General features: G+C 39.9%; 1 protein-coding gene across 1 annotated transcript in view; it reads right to left on the minus strand.

Annotated features, from left to right (window-relative positions):
- Window positions 1–5,738: 5,738 nt before the first annotated feature.
- capn2l (calpain 2, (m/II) large subunit, like) overlaps window positions 5,739–14,817 on the minus strand; it is a 62,703-nt gene continuing 53,624 nt past the window's right edge. The window contains exon 21 of the mRNA XM_079592374.1: window positions 5,739–6,267. Coding sequence (XP_079448500.1) covers window positions 6,244–6,267 — 24 coding nt within the window. The 3' untranslated portion in view covers window positions 5,739–6,243. The remainder of the gene's footprint in view (window positions 6,268–14,817) is intronic.

Raw genomic sequence — 14,817 nt, forward strand, 5'->3', positions numbered from 1 at the left:
CCCCTGCGCTGACTGGACCAGAAGAACCAGGAGCGGTGGATTTTTGCAAAACAAATAACAGGCTAGGTGGAGGTAGAATAATGTTACCGGGTCAATATCATTATAAAGACAAGTGCCTTTGGTGTCCTCATCAGAATCGCCCAGTCATCATGAACATAATGCAAAATAATGATATTCTGAGGTTTTATTATAAATGGCCAAACAATTACACACATACAAGTACAATGATACATCTCTTGAAATGTGTTTTTCTGATTTTATACTATTTTCTTTGATTGGATGGTATGTGATTTTGGCTTATCTCCATAATAAGCCAATTATAATAATTAACGTGTATATATAATACTGTAATGCTTCTCCGTGCCAACGGCTCCGCCCACAACGCAGAGGCGAATTGGTAATGAGCTACTGCCGCTCTGCTGAAGCAAAGTCCCAGAAAACGGCACAGGTTTTGAGATTTTGGCTAAAAATGGCATAATCATAATTTAAAGACCACTGGGAATGTTTAAAAATAGCTAAAAATAATGATCGGAGAGGGACTTTAAACAGTGCACAGTCAGCTTCAACAGTGAATCACTTTGCTAATTGCTGTACACCATGTGCTCATTAAATGCTAACTTTAGCCAAAAAATGTGGACATGGTTTATGACAGGGAGGACATTTGTAACTCCTGAAAAACAGCCTGAGCCAGGCCCCTCCTTCTTTATATTTGTTAAGGGTTTCTTGAAGTTCCTGTTGTTTTTCTAATGTTCCCCTAGTTCACCCATTAAAGCATTTGTCCACCCTGTCATGATCAACTTGTCATGATAACAAGTTAACAAGTTTAAAGTTTGACTAAATATCTTTGTTGTTAGATTTTATTTAGAATAGAATGTGGAACTATCGCATATTTTATTGGACAATACGTATTTAGGCAGTAACTTCATTATTATCAAAATAGTTTTACCATTAACTAAAATGTTTTGTTGGCAAAGGGACACATTATCTTTCTGCAGATCTACATTTTATAATCTTTATGCAATGAAAATTTATTTATTCCTATATGAATTTGTCCATGACAGGGTGGACATATTTTATGGTTTGCTCGTGTATTGCAGCCAGCAGCATATCACCCTGTAGCCCAAGACCGGTTTCCCACTGAAGCTAAGCGGGGCTGAGCCTGGGGTGCGTTTCCCGAAAGCATCGTTAGCCAACTATGGTCGCAAGTTCCGTCGTTATCAGCATAGTTCAACGATTTGGTGTTTCCCGAAACCATCGTTGGTTTCAACTTGTGTGGTTGGAACGAGAGCTCTCGAGCTCTGGTTAGAAGCATAGTTTCTAGTTTACATGAGATGTAGACTGAATAAATCCTTATCTTTAGCAAAATAAGCAAGCAGACATTCAGTACAACCCGTGTTTTTTATTTAGAATACATACGGGAAACGCACCCCTGGTTAGTAGTAGTACCTGGATGGGAGACTCCTGGGAAATCCAGGTTGCTGCTGGTAGAGGTGTTAGTGAGGCCAGCAGGGGGCGCTCACCCTGTGGTCTGTGTGGGACCTAACACCCCAGTATAGGGACGTCCCGCGTGACGTCACGCCATTTGGAGCAGCCATTTTGACGGAATAGAAAATGCTAAACCGCTGGTGATACTACAGCTCGTCGCGAAATATTCCTATCATGCCCGAGCGATGCTGTACAGTTGGATCCGATCAGATACGTGATCATACAAAAGGAATATCTTTGTAATGTATCCCAAAAGAAATAAAACGGAGAAACAAGTGGTTGGTGGCAATAAACAGATGATTTTGTTTTGTGTTTTCCCCTGTAAACTCAGTTTAAAGATTATTACAGGTAACGTCACTATAATTTGGTTATAAAAATACATAGACCAACTTTTGCGGTGATGATTGAATAATCCTTCCCCGCTGGCGTCCAAATCAAAGAGTTGCTGACCCATCCGGACTCGTGATACCGATAGCCTGCTAACGTTAAGCTTCTGTATGCTTTTAATGAAGCTCCGGTGTAGCGTTAGCGTGATGGGAAGTGAATAATGTAGCTGTAAATGTCACCGAACTCAATGTCAGGAAGTTGTTCTACACATTTAATGCCTGTAAAAAGAACTTGTGGTGCTTCATATGGATCTATGATTCCTATAATTCTCCTTTTGCAGGAGAGATGCAAGTGGGAAATCCTTATTTACCTTTTGAATGTTGAGCGCCTTATGAACTTTATATAAAAGCTGACGCGGGACAAAATGCCCGGTTTCCCAACACGTTGAACTGACCAAAGCCACTGTGCAATTTTAATAGGTACTTTTAAACGCATATAGCTCAGTAATGTCAGTTTTATGTATTTTCTGAGAGGGGGCGGGCGGGATTTTTGTTGGGAAAGTCCGGGGAGAGACGCACACTTAGACTGGATAAACACATGCAGCATCTTAATTGTTAAGAAAATGAAACGAAATGAATGAATAAATAAATCAAGCCTTTATAACATAACACTAGGCTATATCATAACTTACAACATTCAGAAAAATGCTGCACGCGCACCCCTAGTTCCTACGTCTATGGTCCAATGACGCTACTATGAGCATTTACTAGCTAAATAAATGCGGGTCGGGTACAGAATGTTCTTAACTTATTTTTTGCGGGCGGGTTAGTTGAAAACGTCGGTCGGGTGTAGGGCTGTCAATCTTCCTCTATAATACTATTCGAATTCCATTCCTTATTAATGGTGCTTGCCTATAGGCAAAGCAACATTAGTGTTATCTTGCATACTTATTATTTTTATTCTTCCACACAAAGTTTGGCGCGTAACTCGCCCCGCACCGTTTGTCACAGACCCCTGGGTGAGGTGTCAAATCGACCGGCTCATTGAGGAGAGGTGTGCTATATCTTTTCTAAGCGATCGGGTGTACGATGTTCGCACAGCGGACGAAAAAGCGGCCAAAAAAGTCCCATTGACTTAACATTGCGGAATTTTCAGAAATTCAAATCCCAACTGTCATTTTTCACACACACAGACACAAAGGGCCTGACACCCCTGCATGTCTCCCCCTCTCTCTCCCTCAGAGGATTTATATTATCCAGCAGCCAATAAGTAATGGCCTAAAATCTTCATAGCCACACCATAGCAACCAGTTACAGCACCCTAGCAACCATAGGCTATAGGCACGAGGCCGCAGGCCTCGTGCACTCATTATAATGCACTCGTTTAATAACACAACCACTCAAAATACCTTAGAACTCCCTAGCAACACCCTAGGACTCATTATAATGCACTTGTTTAATAGAGATTTTAAATACTCCGGCCTCGTGCCTAACCTTAGCCCTAATCCCATAGTAACCATCTGTGACAACTACCAACCACCTAGTAACACCATAGCAACCACCAAAAATACCTTAGCAACCGCCCTGAACACCCTAGCAACCGCATAGAAATGTCCTAGCAATCACCCAAATACCCTAACAACCACCCAGAAAACCTTAGCAATTGCCTGAAACCACCCGGAACACCCTAGCAACCACCCAAAATACCATATAACTCCCTAGCAACACCCTAGCAACCACCCAAAATACCTTAGAACTCCCTAGCAACACCATAGCAACCACCCAAAACACCTTAGAACACCCTAGCAACCACCCAAAATACCTCAGAACTCCCTAGCAACCACCCAGAACACCCTAGCAACTGCCTAGAAACCACCCAGAACACTCTAGCAACTGCACAGCAACCACCCAAAATACCTAAGAACTCCCTAGCAACACCATAGCAACCACCCATAACACCCTAGCAACCACCCAAATACCCTAGCAACCACCCAGAAAACCATAGCAACCACCCAGAACACCCTAGCAACCGCCTAGCAACCACCCAGAACACCCTAGCAACCACCTGAACAACATGAATAAGCCATATCTCAGCAGCAGAACATCGTACAGACATGGTTGTTGGCTCGTATGCAATCATGTACCACACTCTAGCAACCGAGTGGTGAGTTTTGCCACTGCAAGCACCATTCACATTTTCTTCTGGAAATGTACGTTCTAGTTTTATTTAATATTCGAATAATATTCGAATATTAAATGCACAAATTCATCCTATTATTAATATTTACGACATTACACAGGGGTAGCATTTGGTTGTTGTTACACGGTCTGTCCACTAGAGGGACAGCTAACATTACAATAAACATTTAGAAACGGGTGATCGCGTTTTTTTATTAACAATAAAACAGCGGAACAAAATGAATGACTTTAATTTGGCAACTTTAATGGACATTTTTCCACTGATCAGTTGTCTGATGTTGTGTCAGAGTTTCACAGCTCTGTCAGTGATTGTTGCGCGGCTAGGAACCGACCATTGGCTCAGGCTCGTGAATAAAATCTTTAGATCCAGATGTTGTGGATGTCATGTGTGATGTTGATCGGTCTCATATCTTTACAGATAAACCGTGTCAGTTTGTCTGTAATCGCCTTTTGGCAGACAGCTGGTAAGCCCCGTGATGAAGAAAGAGGCAGAAAATAAGTAATTCTTGCCTGTTTTAGCGGCGGTTCCTTGGACAGATCGCCTAGCTTGTCAGGGTGTAGCGTTGTCAGATGTGCGTTCACACCGGACGCGAATAGCGCGTCAGGCGCGAGTGATTTCAATGTTAATTCAATGCAAAGACGCGTTCTTGACGCGCGAATGGACACAAAGTGGTCAAGCGTATAACTAGACGCGGCAGGCGCGAATTTGACGCGCTATTTGCGTCCGGTGTGAACGCACAAGGTTGCAAGATGAGGAGTGATATTTCATTCAGATTTAGCATATTCTGCAAATTGCCACTTCTTTATTTGTGATTTTCCCATTTATGGTTTGAAATCCAAACACCTTCCACACATCGCTTCTCAAATTGTCAGGAGTGGTGATCTCCGTTTCCGTGGAGACAATGCTCGCCGCCATTATTGACAGTATTGTTATGATGATGCAGCGTGGATAACGCGCACAATTGTGTTACGATTCAAAAACTGTATTTTTTATCAGACGAAACAAAAGCATTTCATTTTCACATGCGTGTGTAAAGCCAAATTGGCGAGAAAGGCAAGATAGCATATAATAAAATAATAATAAAAACATAAAAAAGCAATATTCGAATAGTAACTTCAGCATTCGAATAGTATTGATTTTTTAAATATTCGAATTATATTCGAATTTCGGAATTCGTTCCAACAGCCCTAGTCGGGTGCGGGTTGTTTGTACATTGACCCGCACATCACTGCACTGAGTAGCTGACGGATGTATTCCGTCAAAATGGCTGACACGCGGCTAGGGGTCACGTGACTGGGAGATCCCTATAGTGACGGGGACATTATACTGTCAAAGAGCACCGTCCTTCGGATGAGACGTTAAACCGGACCTGTTGCTCGCCATGTTACAAGTTCGCTCGCTCCTCTTCTCTCAGACACTGCGCGGCAGCAGCGGGAAAACGTAGTTGGCGTGGTCAACCTGTCACTTCGATCCAGGGTGACCAATAGAAAAGGGCCTTCCATCCTGGTTGGTAGAGACCGCCCACTGAGACACAGCTTTATTCGCAAGCAAAACTTTTCAATTTGCATGCAAAACTTTTCAACTCGCAAGCAAAAGATTTAGACCTGCAAAAAAGACCACAGAAAGGAGAGCAAAATTTGTGCATTTGTTATGAAAAGTGTTCGAAATGAACAAAGAAAAATAAGGTTTTCAAAGATTTACATGCACTGAAAATACTTGACTTTTTTGCAATCCTTTAATTTTTTTAAATTACAAAATAATTCGTTTTACTCTCAAACTCAGTATGTTTGATTGAATAATAAAGACACAAAGGAAACTCCATAGGCGAACTGCCTCTTTTCTCTCAGACATGACACTTGGAATCACACTATAATCTTGTTTCTCACAGTTTTATTTTTTTTATTTTTTCATGATTACATTTTTAGAAACAGAAACATAAAACGGTCGTTTGTATCTAACATATTTTTGTTCATGTATCATCATAGTATTCTTTATAGTATTATTTATCCTTCTGAACTATCCAACAAAACAAGCAATAACTAGCAAGCTGAACCACCATAATATGATTTCCAATAACTGCACAGGAATGACATTGTGTTTCACATTATGACCTAAATAGCGACATCAGTTTTTCTTTTTCCGTTCTGTCTCTTAGTAGATGTCAATGTTAAGTACGATGCATAAGAAACTAGTCAGATCTCCTCCCAGCGGTCCAGAATCTGCACATTTTCCTCAAAGCATGGCAAAACTCAGCCACTAGAGGGAGACAAAATACATTTCAGAGTCAATCGACTGCCAACGATATATTTGGAAAAGCACACCATAAGTTTCTAACTGTTGCTGCAGTATATAGACTGCTGCCTTACATTTTTAAGTGCAACCAACTTGTATGTTTAAGTCATTTCAACATACTGCATCCCACAATGCAATGCGCTCAACTTGACCTTCCATTTCTACACTGGTAAGTCCAATTCACACCAAAAACGATAACTATAACAATAAGTATATTAGCGCCCACACCAGCGGATGATATTGTTCTGTTTATTATAAGTGTGCGCTGCAGATTTGTCGTCTTTCGCTTTAAATGCTCGAGCCCTTAAAGCAGGATGAATTCTGATTGGCTGTCAATGTTATCTGTGCCGTAATCATTATAATAGTGGTGTGAACTCTGCTATTCTTTTATATTTAGAATGATTTGAAGAACTACACCTTTATTGTTATAGTTATCTTCCATAGTGTGAACAGGCTTTTGGAAGAAGGTTCTATATAGAACCTTAAAGAGTTCTGTCAGGCGCTTCATAGAATATTTTAAGGTCCCCATCATGGGATCATTTCATGGATTTAGTTTGAATTATTTAATTTTGTTTTAGTTCATGTTTTATTTCAATGAAATGTAATGAATTAAACCGCTCGTAAACATAGGCTACATTTAAAACTAGAAAGAAATGAAATAACCCATTAAACACAAGACATTTCCCCTTATTTAGGGACCGTTCGGTATTTATGGAATGGGCCACCGGAGGAAAATAGGGGAGGGTCATGCCTTTTTATTCTTTGTTGAGGGGAGGGTCATCCAACTTTTTTTAGTCTAGGGGGAGGGTCACCCAACTTTTGTATTCATGAAAACAACAAACTTTCAAAGTGGCTTGTTTTGTGCATATTTTTCCATGTATCTCTCTCAGTCTCGGTCCCCCCATAGCTAGCAGATGGGTCTGACCCAACAAAAATCAGACGCGAAAGATCAAGTCTAGTTTGGCGCTGTTTGAGACAGTGCGCGCGCGCTCAGAAAAAGTGCATCATGTCAGAACAGAACGCCAATGAAATGTTTACCACGAGCAAATAATAAACTTTTGTGATTGCGAATCACAAGCAGTGTCCTGTGAGTGTGTCCTACGTCGATGTAGCCTACGTCGAGTTTGGGACTGAGGCGCCAGAACTGCAGCTGATAGAATGTGCGCTGTAGTTTGTGTGATAGCGATACTACCACATTTCTTCAAAAGCAGATCGTGGAGATATTAAATCATCCACGATCAAAAATTGTGATATATCGCATAAGGACAAGTATAAAACAACTGTTAGGCTATCATGTCTGAAAACAAACACAAATTAAAGCTGCAAGCAGCATTTGTCGGTGTTCAAGCTTTTAAGGCCTTTAAGGCCTTTAAGCACATTAACGTTAAAAGACATTAAGATTTATTTAGCAAGCATTTAACCACTGACATCATAGATGGAAAAACACCATTTACAGCCAATACAGGCAATTTACCATAGGAAATATATGGTTTAAAAGCTTTTTAACAGTTATAGCGCCACCTATGGTCCGATCTACATAAAATTTTGCATGTTTGTTAATAATGTTATTGCACATATGCTCACCAATTTTTGAGAAGTTTTGAGTTTTTATTTAGGATTTATAGGCTTTTGAGTGTATTTTGACACGCCCCTTTTCTAAATTAGCCTATTTTACCATGCGCAAAATGCAAAAGTTCAACTTTTTTTTAATAATTATTGATCTAGAGAGTCCAGAGAATTGTCCTAGACTGGTCTGGTTCCGATCGGGCAAAAAACCAGGGACTAGTTCGCAAAAGTAGGTTTTTAACGTAATTGCGAATATTTTATGAACAAATCGATTGACAGCATTAGTTCTAGAGGCAAAGTTGTTCAGCATGAGGAGATCTATCAAATGATATGCATATTGTGGGGATTTGTGCAACACCACGTGATTACAGAGCCGTAAAACTCGTTAGCGCCAACTAGTGGCCGATTTCTTTCAAAACTCTTACAGACCTCTTTGGCCACCAGTTGAACATGCCCGACGAGTTTCGTTCCGATTGGCCTCCGTTAACCTTGTCTAATAGGTGCTTAAACTTCATTGGCCAATGGCGGCCATTTTTTTTTTAGATACGCCAATATCCTTCTAGACATACATGGGGCCTTGGGCCAAGACACTGCATACCAAATTTCAAGTCAATCGGACAAACGGTCAGATGTTCATATGTTTTTTTTATGTTATAGCGCCACCATGTGGCCAATCGACTCGTTTTTTTTAACGTGACCTCAAATTGACGCCTTACACATGTGTACCAAGTTTGGTGAAGAAATCACATTTACTTCTCGAATTATAGGCATTTTAGTAAAATAGGCTCCTCCCACAATGTTCATTTAGCGCCCCCTAGCGACCCCGATTTGAAAATTCAACTTTTTTTCGATGATTCTTGATCATCAGACTCCAGAGAACATTTCTGAACTAGTTTGGTTCCGATCGGGCAAAAAACCAGGGACTAGTACGCAAAAGTAGGTTTTTGACAAAATTCAAAATGGCGGAAAATCTATCATGACGGAAAAAAAATCGGAGATATACGTTTTGTTCTCCAGGTGACCAGCTTTCCAATGATATAAGACACTTGAGTCTGCGACATACGGTCTAGGAGTTATGACCACTTTCGCGCAATTGGTTGCTATAGCGCCACCTATGGGCCAATCTGGCTCATAATTTGATAACCTCTCCTCGATTTTTGTACTACCATTTGGCAAAGTTTCAAGTCTCTAGCTCTTACGGTTTGGCCTGCACGATGCGTTTTACAGGAGAATAATAATAATAATTAAAGCTGCAAGCAGCATTTGTCGGTGTTCAAGCTTTTAAGGCCTTTAAGGCCTTTAAGCACATTAACGTTAAAAGACATTAAGATTTATTTAGCAAGCATTTAACCACTGACATCATAGATGGAAAAACACCATTTACAGCCAATACAGACAATTTACCATAGGAAATATATGGTTTAAAAGCTTTTTAACAGTTATAGCGCCACCTATGGTCCGATCTCCATAAAATTTTGCATGCTTGTTAATGATGTTATTGCACATATGCTCACCAATTTTTGTGAAGTTTTGAGTTTTTATTTAGGATTTATAGGCTTTTGAGTGTATTTTGACACGCCCCTTTTCTTAAATTACCCTCTTATAGCCATCCAAATGCAAAAGTTCAACTTTTTTTAATAATTATTGATCTAGAGAGTCCAGAGAATTGTTCTAGACTGGTCTGGTTCCGATCGGGCGAAAAACCAGGGACTAGTTCGCAAAAGTAGGTTTTTAACGTAATTGCGTATAATTAATGAACAATTCGATTGACAGCATTAGTTCTAGAGGGAAAGTTGTTCAGCATGAGGAGATCTATCAAATGATATGCATATTGTGACGATATTTGTAACACCACGTGATTACAGAGCCGTAAAACTCGTTAGCGCCAACTAGTGGCCGATTTCTTTCAAAACTCTTACAGACCTTTAGGGCCATGAGTTGAACATGGCCATCGAGTTTCGTTACGATTGGTTTCCGTTAACCTTGTCTAATGGGTGCTTAAACTTCATTGGCCAATGGCGGCCATTTTTTTTTTAGATACGCCAATATCCTTCTAGACATAGATGGCCCCTTGGGCCAAGACACTGCATACCAAATTTTAAGTCAATCGGACAAACGGTCAGGTGTTTATACGTTTTTTCTTTGTTATAGCGCCACCATGTGGCCAATCGACGCGGTTTTTTAATCGTGACCTCAAATTGACCTCCTACACATGTGTACCAAGTTTGGTGAAGTTATCTCATTTAATACTTGAGTTATAGGCGTTTTAGTAATATAGGCTCCGCCTACAACGTTAATTTTACGCCCCCTAGCGACCGTTAATCGATAATAAAACTTTTTTTCAATAATTATTGATTATCAGACTCCAGAGAACATTTCTGCATTGGTTTGGTTCCGATCGAGCTAAAAACCAGGGACTAGTTTGCAAAAGTAGGTTTTTGACAAAATTCAAAATGGCGGAAAATCTATCATGGCGGAAATTAAATCGGAGATATACGTTTTTTACGTCAGGTGGTCAGCTTTCCAATGATATAAGACACTTGAGTCTACGACATACGGTCTAGGAGTTATGACCAGTTTCGCGCAATTGATCGCTATAGCGCCACCTATGGGCCAATCGGGGTCATAATTTGATAACCTCTCCTCGATTTTTGTACTACCATATGGCAAAGTTTCAAAGCTCCAGCACTTACGGTTTGGGCTGCACGATGCGTTTTACGGCGGAAGAATAATAATAATAATAATTAAAGCTGCAAGCAGCATTTGTCGGTGTTCAAGCTGTTAAGGCCTTTAAGGCCGTTAAGCACATTAACGTTAAAATACATTATGATTTATTTAGCAAGCATTTAACCACTGACATCATAGATGGAAAAACACCATTTACAGCCAATACAGACAATTTACCATAGGAAATATATGGTTTAAAAGCTTTTTAACAGTTATAGCGCCACCTATGGTCCGATCTCCATAAAATGTTGCATGCTTGTTAATGATGTTATTGCACATATGCTCAACAATTTTTGTGAAGTTTTGAGTTTTTATTTAGGATTTATAGGCTTTTAAGTGTATTTTGACACGCCCCTTTTCTTAAATTACCCTCTTATAGCCATCCAAATGCAAAAGTTCAACTTTTTTTAATAATTATTCATCTAGAGAGTCCAGAGAATTGTTCTAGACTGGTCTGGTTCCGATCGGGCGAAAAACCAGGGACTAGTTCGCAAAAGTAGGTTTTTAACGTAATTGCGTATAATTAATGAACAATTCGATTGACAGCATTAGTTCTAGAGGCAAAGTTGTTCAGCATGAGGAGATCTATCAAATGATATGCATATTCTGACGATATTTGTAACACCACGTGATTACAGAGCCGTAAAACTCGTTAGCGCCAACTAGTGGCCGATTTCTTTCAAAACTCTTACAGACCTCTTTGGCCACCAGTTGAACATGCCCGACGAGTTTCGTTCCGATTGGCCTCCGTTAACCTTGTCTAATAGGTGCTTAAACTTCATTGGCCAATGGCGGCCATTTTTTTTTTAGATACGCCAATATCCTTCTAGACATACATGGGGCCTTGGGCCAAGACACTGCATACCAAATTTCAAGTCAATCGGACAAACGGTCAGATGTTCATATGTTTTTTTTATGTTATAGCGCCACCATGTGGCCAATCGACTCGTTTTTTTTAACGTGACCTCAAATTGACGCCTTACACATGTGTACCAAGTTTGGTGAAGAAATCACATTAACTTCTCGAATTATAGGCATTTTAGTAAAATAGGCTCCTCCCACAATGTTCATTTAGCGCCCCCTAGCGACCCCGATTTGAAAATTCAACTTTTTTTCGATGATTCTTGATCATCAGACTCCAGAGAACATTTCTGAACTGGTTTGGTTCCGATCGGGCAAAAAACCAGGGACTAGTACGCAAAAGTAGGTTTTTGACAAAATTCAAAATGGCGGAAAATCTATCATGACGGAAAAAAAATCGGAGATATACGTTTTGTTCTCCAGGTGACCAGCTTTCCAATGATATAAGACACTTGAGTCTGCGACATACGGTCTAGGAGTTATGACCACTTTCGCGCAATTGGTTGCTATAGCGCCACCTATGGGCCAATCTGGCTCATAATTTGATAACCTCTCCTCGATTTTTGTACTACCATTTGGCAAAGTTTCAAGTCTCTAGCTCTTACGGTTTGGGCTGCACGATGCGTTTTACAGGAGAATAATAATAATAATTAAAGCTGCAAGCAGCATTTGTCGGTGTTCAAGCTTTTAAGGCCTTTAGGCACATTAACGTTAAAAGACATTAAGATTTATTTAGCAAGCATTTAACCACTGACATCAAAGATGGAAAAACACCATTTACAGCCAATACAGACAATTTACCATAGGAAATATATGGTTTAAAAGCTTTTTAACAGTTATAGCGCCACCTATGGTCCGATCTCCATAAAATTTTGCATGCTTGTTAATGATGTTATTGCACATATGCTCACCAATTTTTGTGAAGTTTTGAGTTTTTATTTAGGATTTATAGGCTTTTGAGTGTATTTTGACACGCCCCTTTTCTAAATTAGCCTATTTTACCATGCGCAAAATGCAAAAGTTCAACTTTTTTTTAATAATTATTGATCTAGAGAGTCCAGAGAATTGTCCTAGACTAGTCTGGTTCCGATCGGGCGAAAAACCAGGGACTAGTTCGCAAAAGTAGGTTTTTAACGTAATTGCGAATAATTAATGAACGAATCGATTGACAGCATTAGTTTTAGAGGCAAAGTTGTTCAGCATGAGGAGATCTATCAAATGATATGCATATTATGGGGATTTGTGCAACACCACGTGATTACAGAGCCGTAAAACTCGTTAGCGCCAACTAGTGGCCGATTTCTTTCAAAACTCTTACAGACCTCTTTGGCCACGAGTTGAACATGCCCGACGAGTTTCGTTCCGATTGGCCTCCGTTAACCTTGTCTAATAGGTGATTCAACTTCATTGGTCAATGGCGGCCATTTTTTTTTTAGATACGCCAATATCCTTCTAGACATAGATGGCCCCTTGGGCCAAGACACTGCATACCAAATTTTAAGTCAATCGGACAAACGGTCAGATGTTTATACGTTTTTTCTGTGTTATAGCGCCACCATGTGGCCAATCGACGCGGTTTTTTTATCGTGACCTCAAATTGACCGCCAACACATGTCTACCAAGTTTGGTGAAGTTATCTCATTTACTACTTGAGTTATAGGCGTTTTAGTAATATAGGCTCCGCCTACAACGTTAATTTTACGCCCCCTAGCGACCGTTAATCGATAATTGAACTTTTTTTCAATAATTATTCATTATCAGACTCCAGAGAACATTTCTGCATTGGTTTGGTTCCGATCGGGCGAAAAACCAGGGACTAGTTCGCAAAAGTATGTTTTTGATAAAATTCAAAATGGCGGAAAATCTATCATGGCGGAAATTAAATCGGAGATATACGTTTTTTACGTCAGGTGGTCAGCTTTCCAATGATATAAGACACTTGAGTCTGCGACATACGGTCTAGGAGTTATGACCAGTTTCGCGCAATTGGTTGCTATAGCGCCACCTATGGGCCAATCGGGGTCATAATTTGATAACCTCTCCTCGATTTTTGTACTACCATATGGCAAAGTTTCAAAGCTCCAGCACTTACGGTTTGGGCTGCACGATGCGTTTTACGGCAGAAGAAAAATAATAATAATAATAATAATTAAAGCTGCAAGCAGCATTTGTCGGTGTTCAAGCTTTTAACGCCTTTAGGGCCTTTAAACACATTAACGTTAAAAGACATTAAGATTTATTTAGCAAGCATTTAATCACTGACATCATAGATGGAAAAACACCATTTACAGCCAATACAGGCAATTTACCATAGGAAATGTATGGTTTTAAAGCTTTTTAACAGTTATAGCGCCACCTATGGTCCGATCTCCATAAAATTTGGCATGCTTGTTAATGATGTTATTGCACATATGCTCACCAATTTTTGAGAAGTTTTAAGTTTTTAATTAGGATTTATAGGCTTTTAAGTGTATTTTGACACGCCCCTTTTCTTAAATTACCCTCTTATAGCCATCCAAATGCAAAAGTTCAACTTTTTTTAATAATTATTGATCTAGAGAGTCCAGAGAATTGTTCTAGACTGGTCTGGTTCCGATCGGGCGAAAAACCAGGGACTAGTTCGCAAAAGTAGGTTTTTAACGTAATTGCGTATAATTAATGAACAATTCGATTGACAGCATTAATTCTAGAGGCAAAGTTGTTCAGCATGAGGAGATCTATCAAATGATATGCATATTCTGACGATATTTGTAACACCACGTGATTACAGAGCCGTAAAACTCGTTAGCGCCAACTAGTGGCCGATTTCTTTCAAAACTCTTACAGACCTTTAGGGCCATGAGTTGAACATGGCCATCGAGTTTCGTTACGATTGGCCATCGTTAACCTTGTCTTAAACTTAATTGGCCAATGGCGGCCATGTTTTTTTAGATACGCCAATATCCTTCTAGACATAGATGGCCCCTTGGGCCAAGACACTGCATACCAAATTTCAAGTCAATCGGACAAACGGTCAGGTGTTTATACGTTTTTTCTGTGTTATAGCGCCACCATGTGGCCAATCGACGCGTTTTTTTTATCGTGACCTCAAATTGACCTCCTACACATGTGTACCAAGTTTGGTGAAGTTATCTCATTTACTACTTGAGTTATAGGCGTTTTAGTAATATAGGCTCCGCCTACAACGTTAATTTTACGCCCCCTAGCAACCGTTAATCGATAATTGAACTTTTTTTCAATAATTATTGATTATCAGACTCCAGAGAACATTTCTGCATTGGTTTGATTCCGATCGGGCGAAAAACCAGGGACTAGTTCGCAAAAGTAGGTTTTTGACAAAATTCAAAATGGCGGAAAATC

The sequence above is a fragment of the Phoxinus phoxinus genome, assembly GCF_949152265.1.
Source record: "Phoxinus phoxinus genome assembly, chromosome: 20".
Classification (NCBI taxonomy): Eukaryota; Metazoa; Chordata; class Actinopteri; order Cypriniformes; family Leuciscidae; genus Phoxinus; species Phoxinus phoxinus.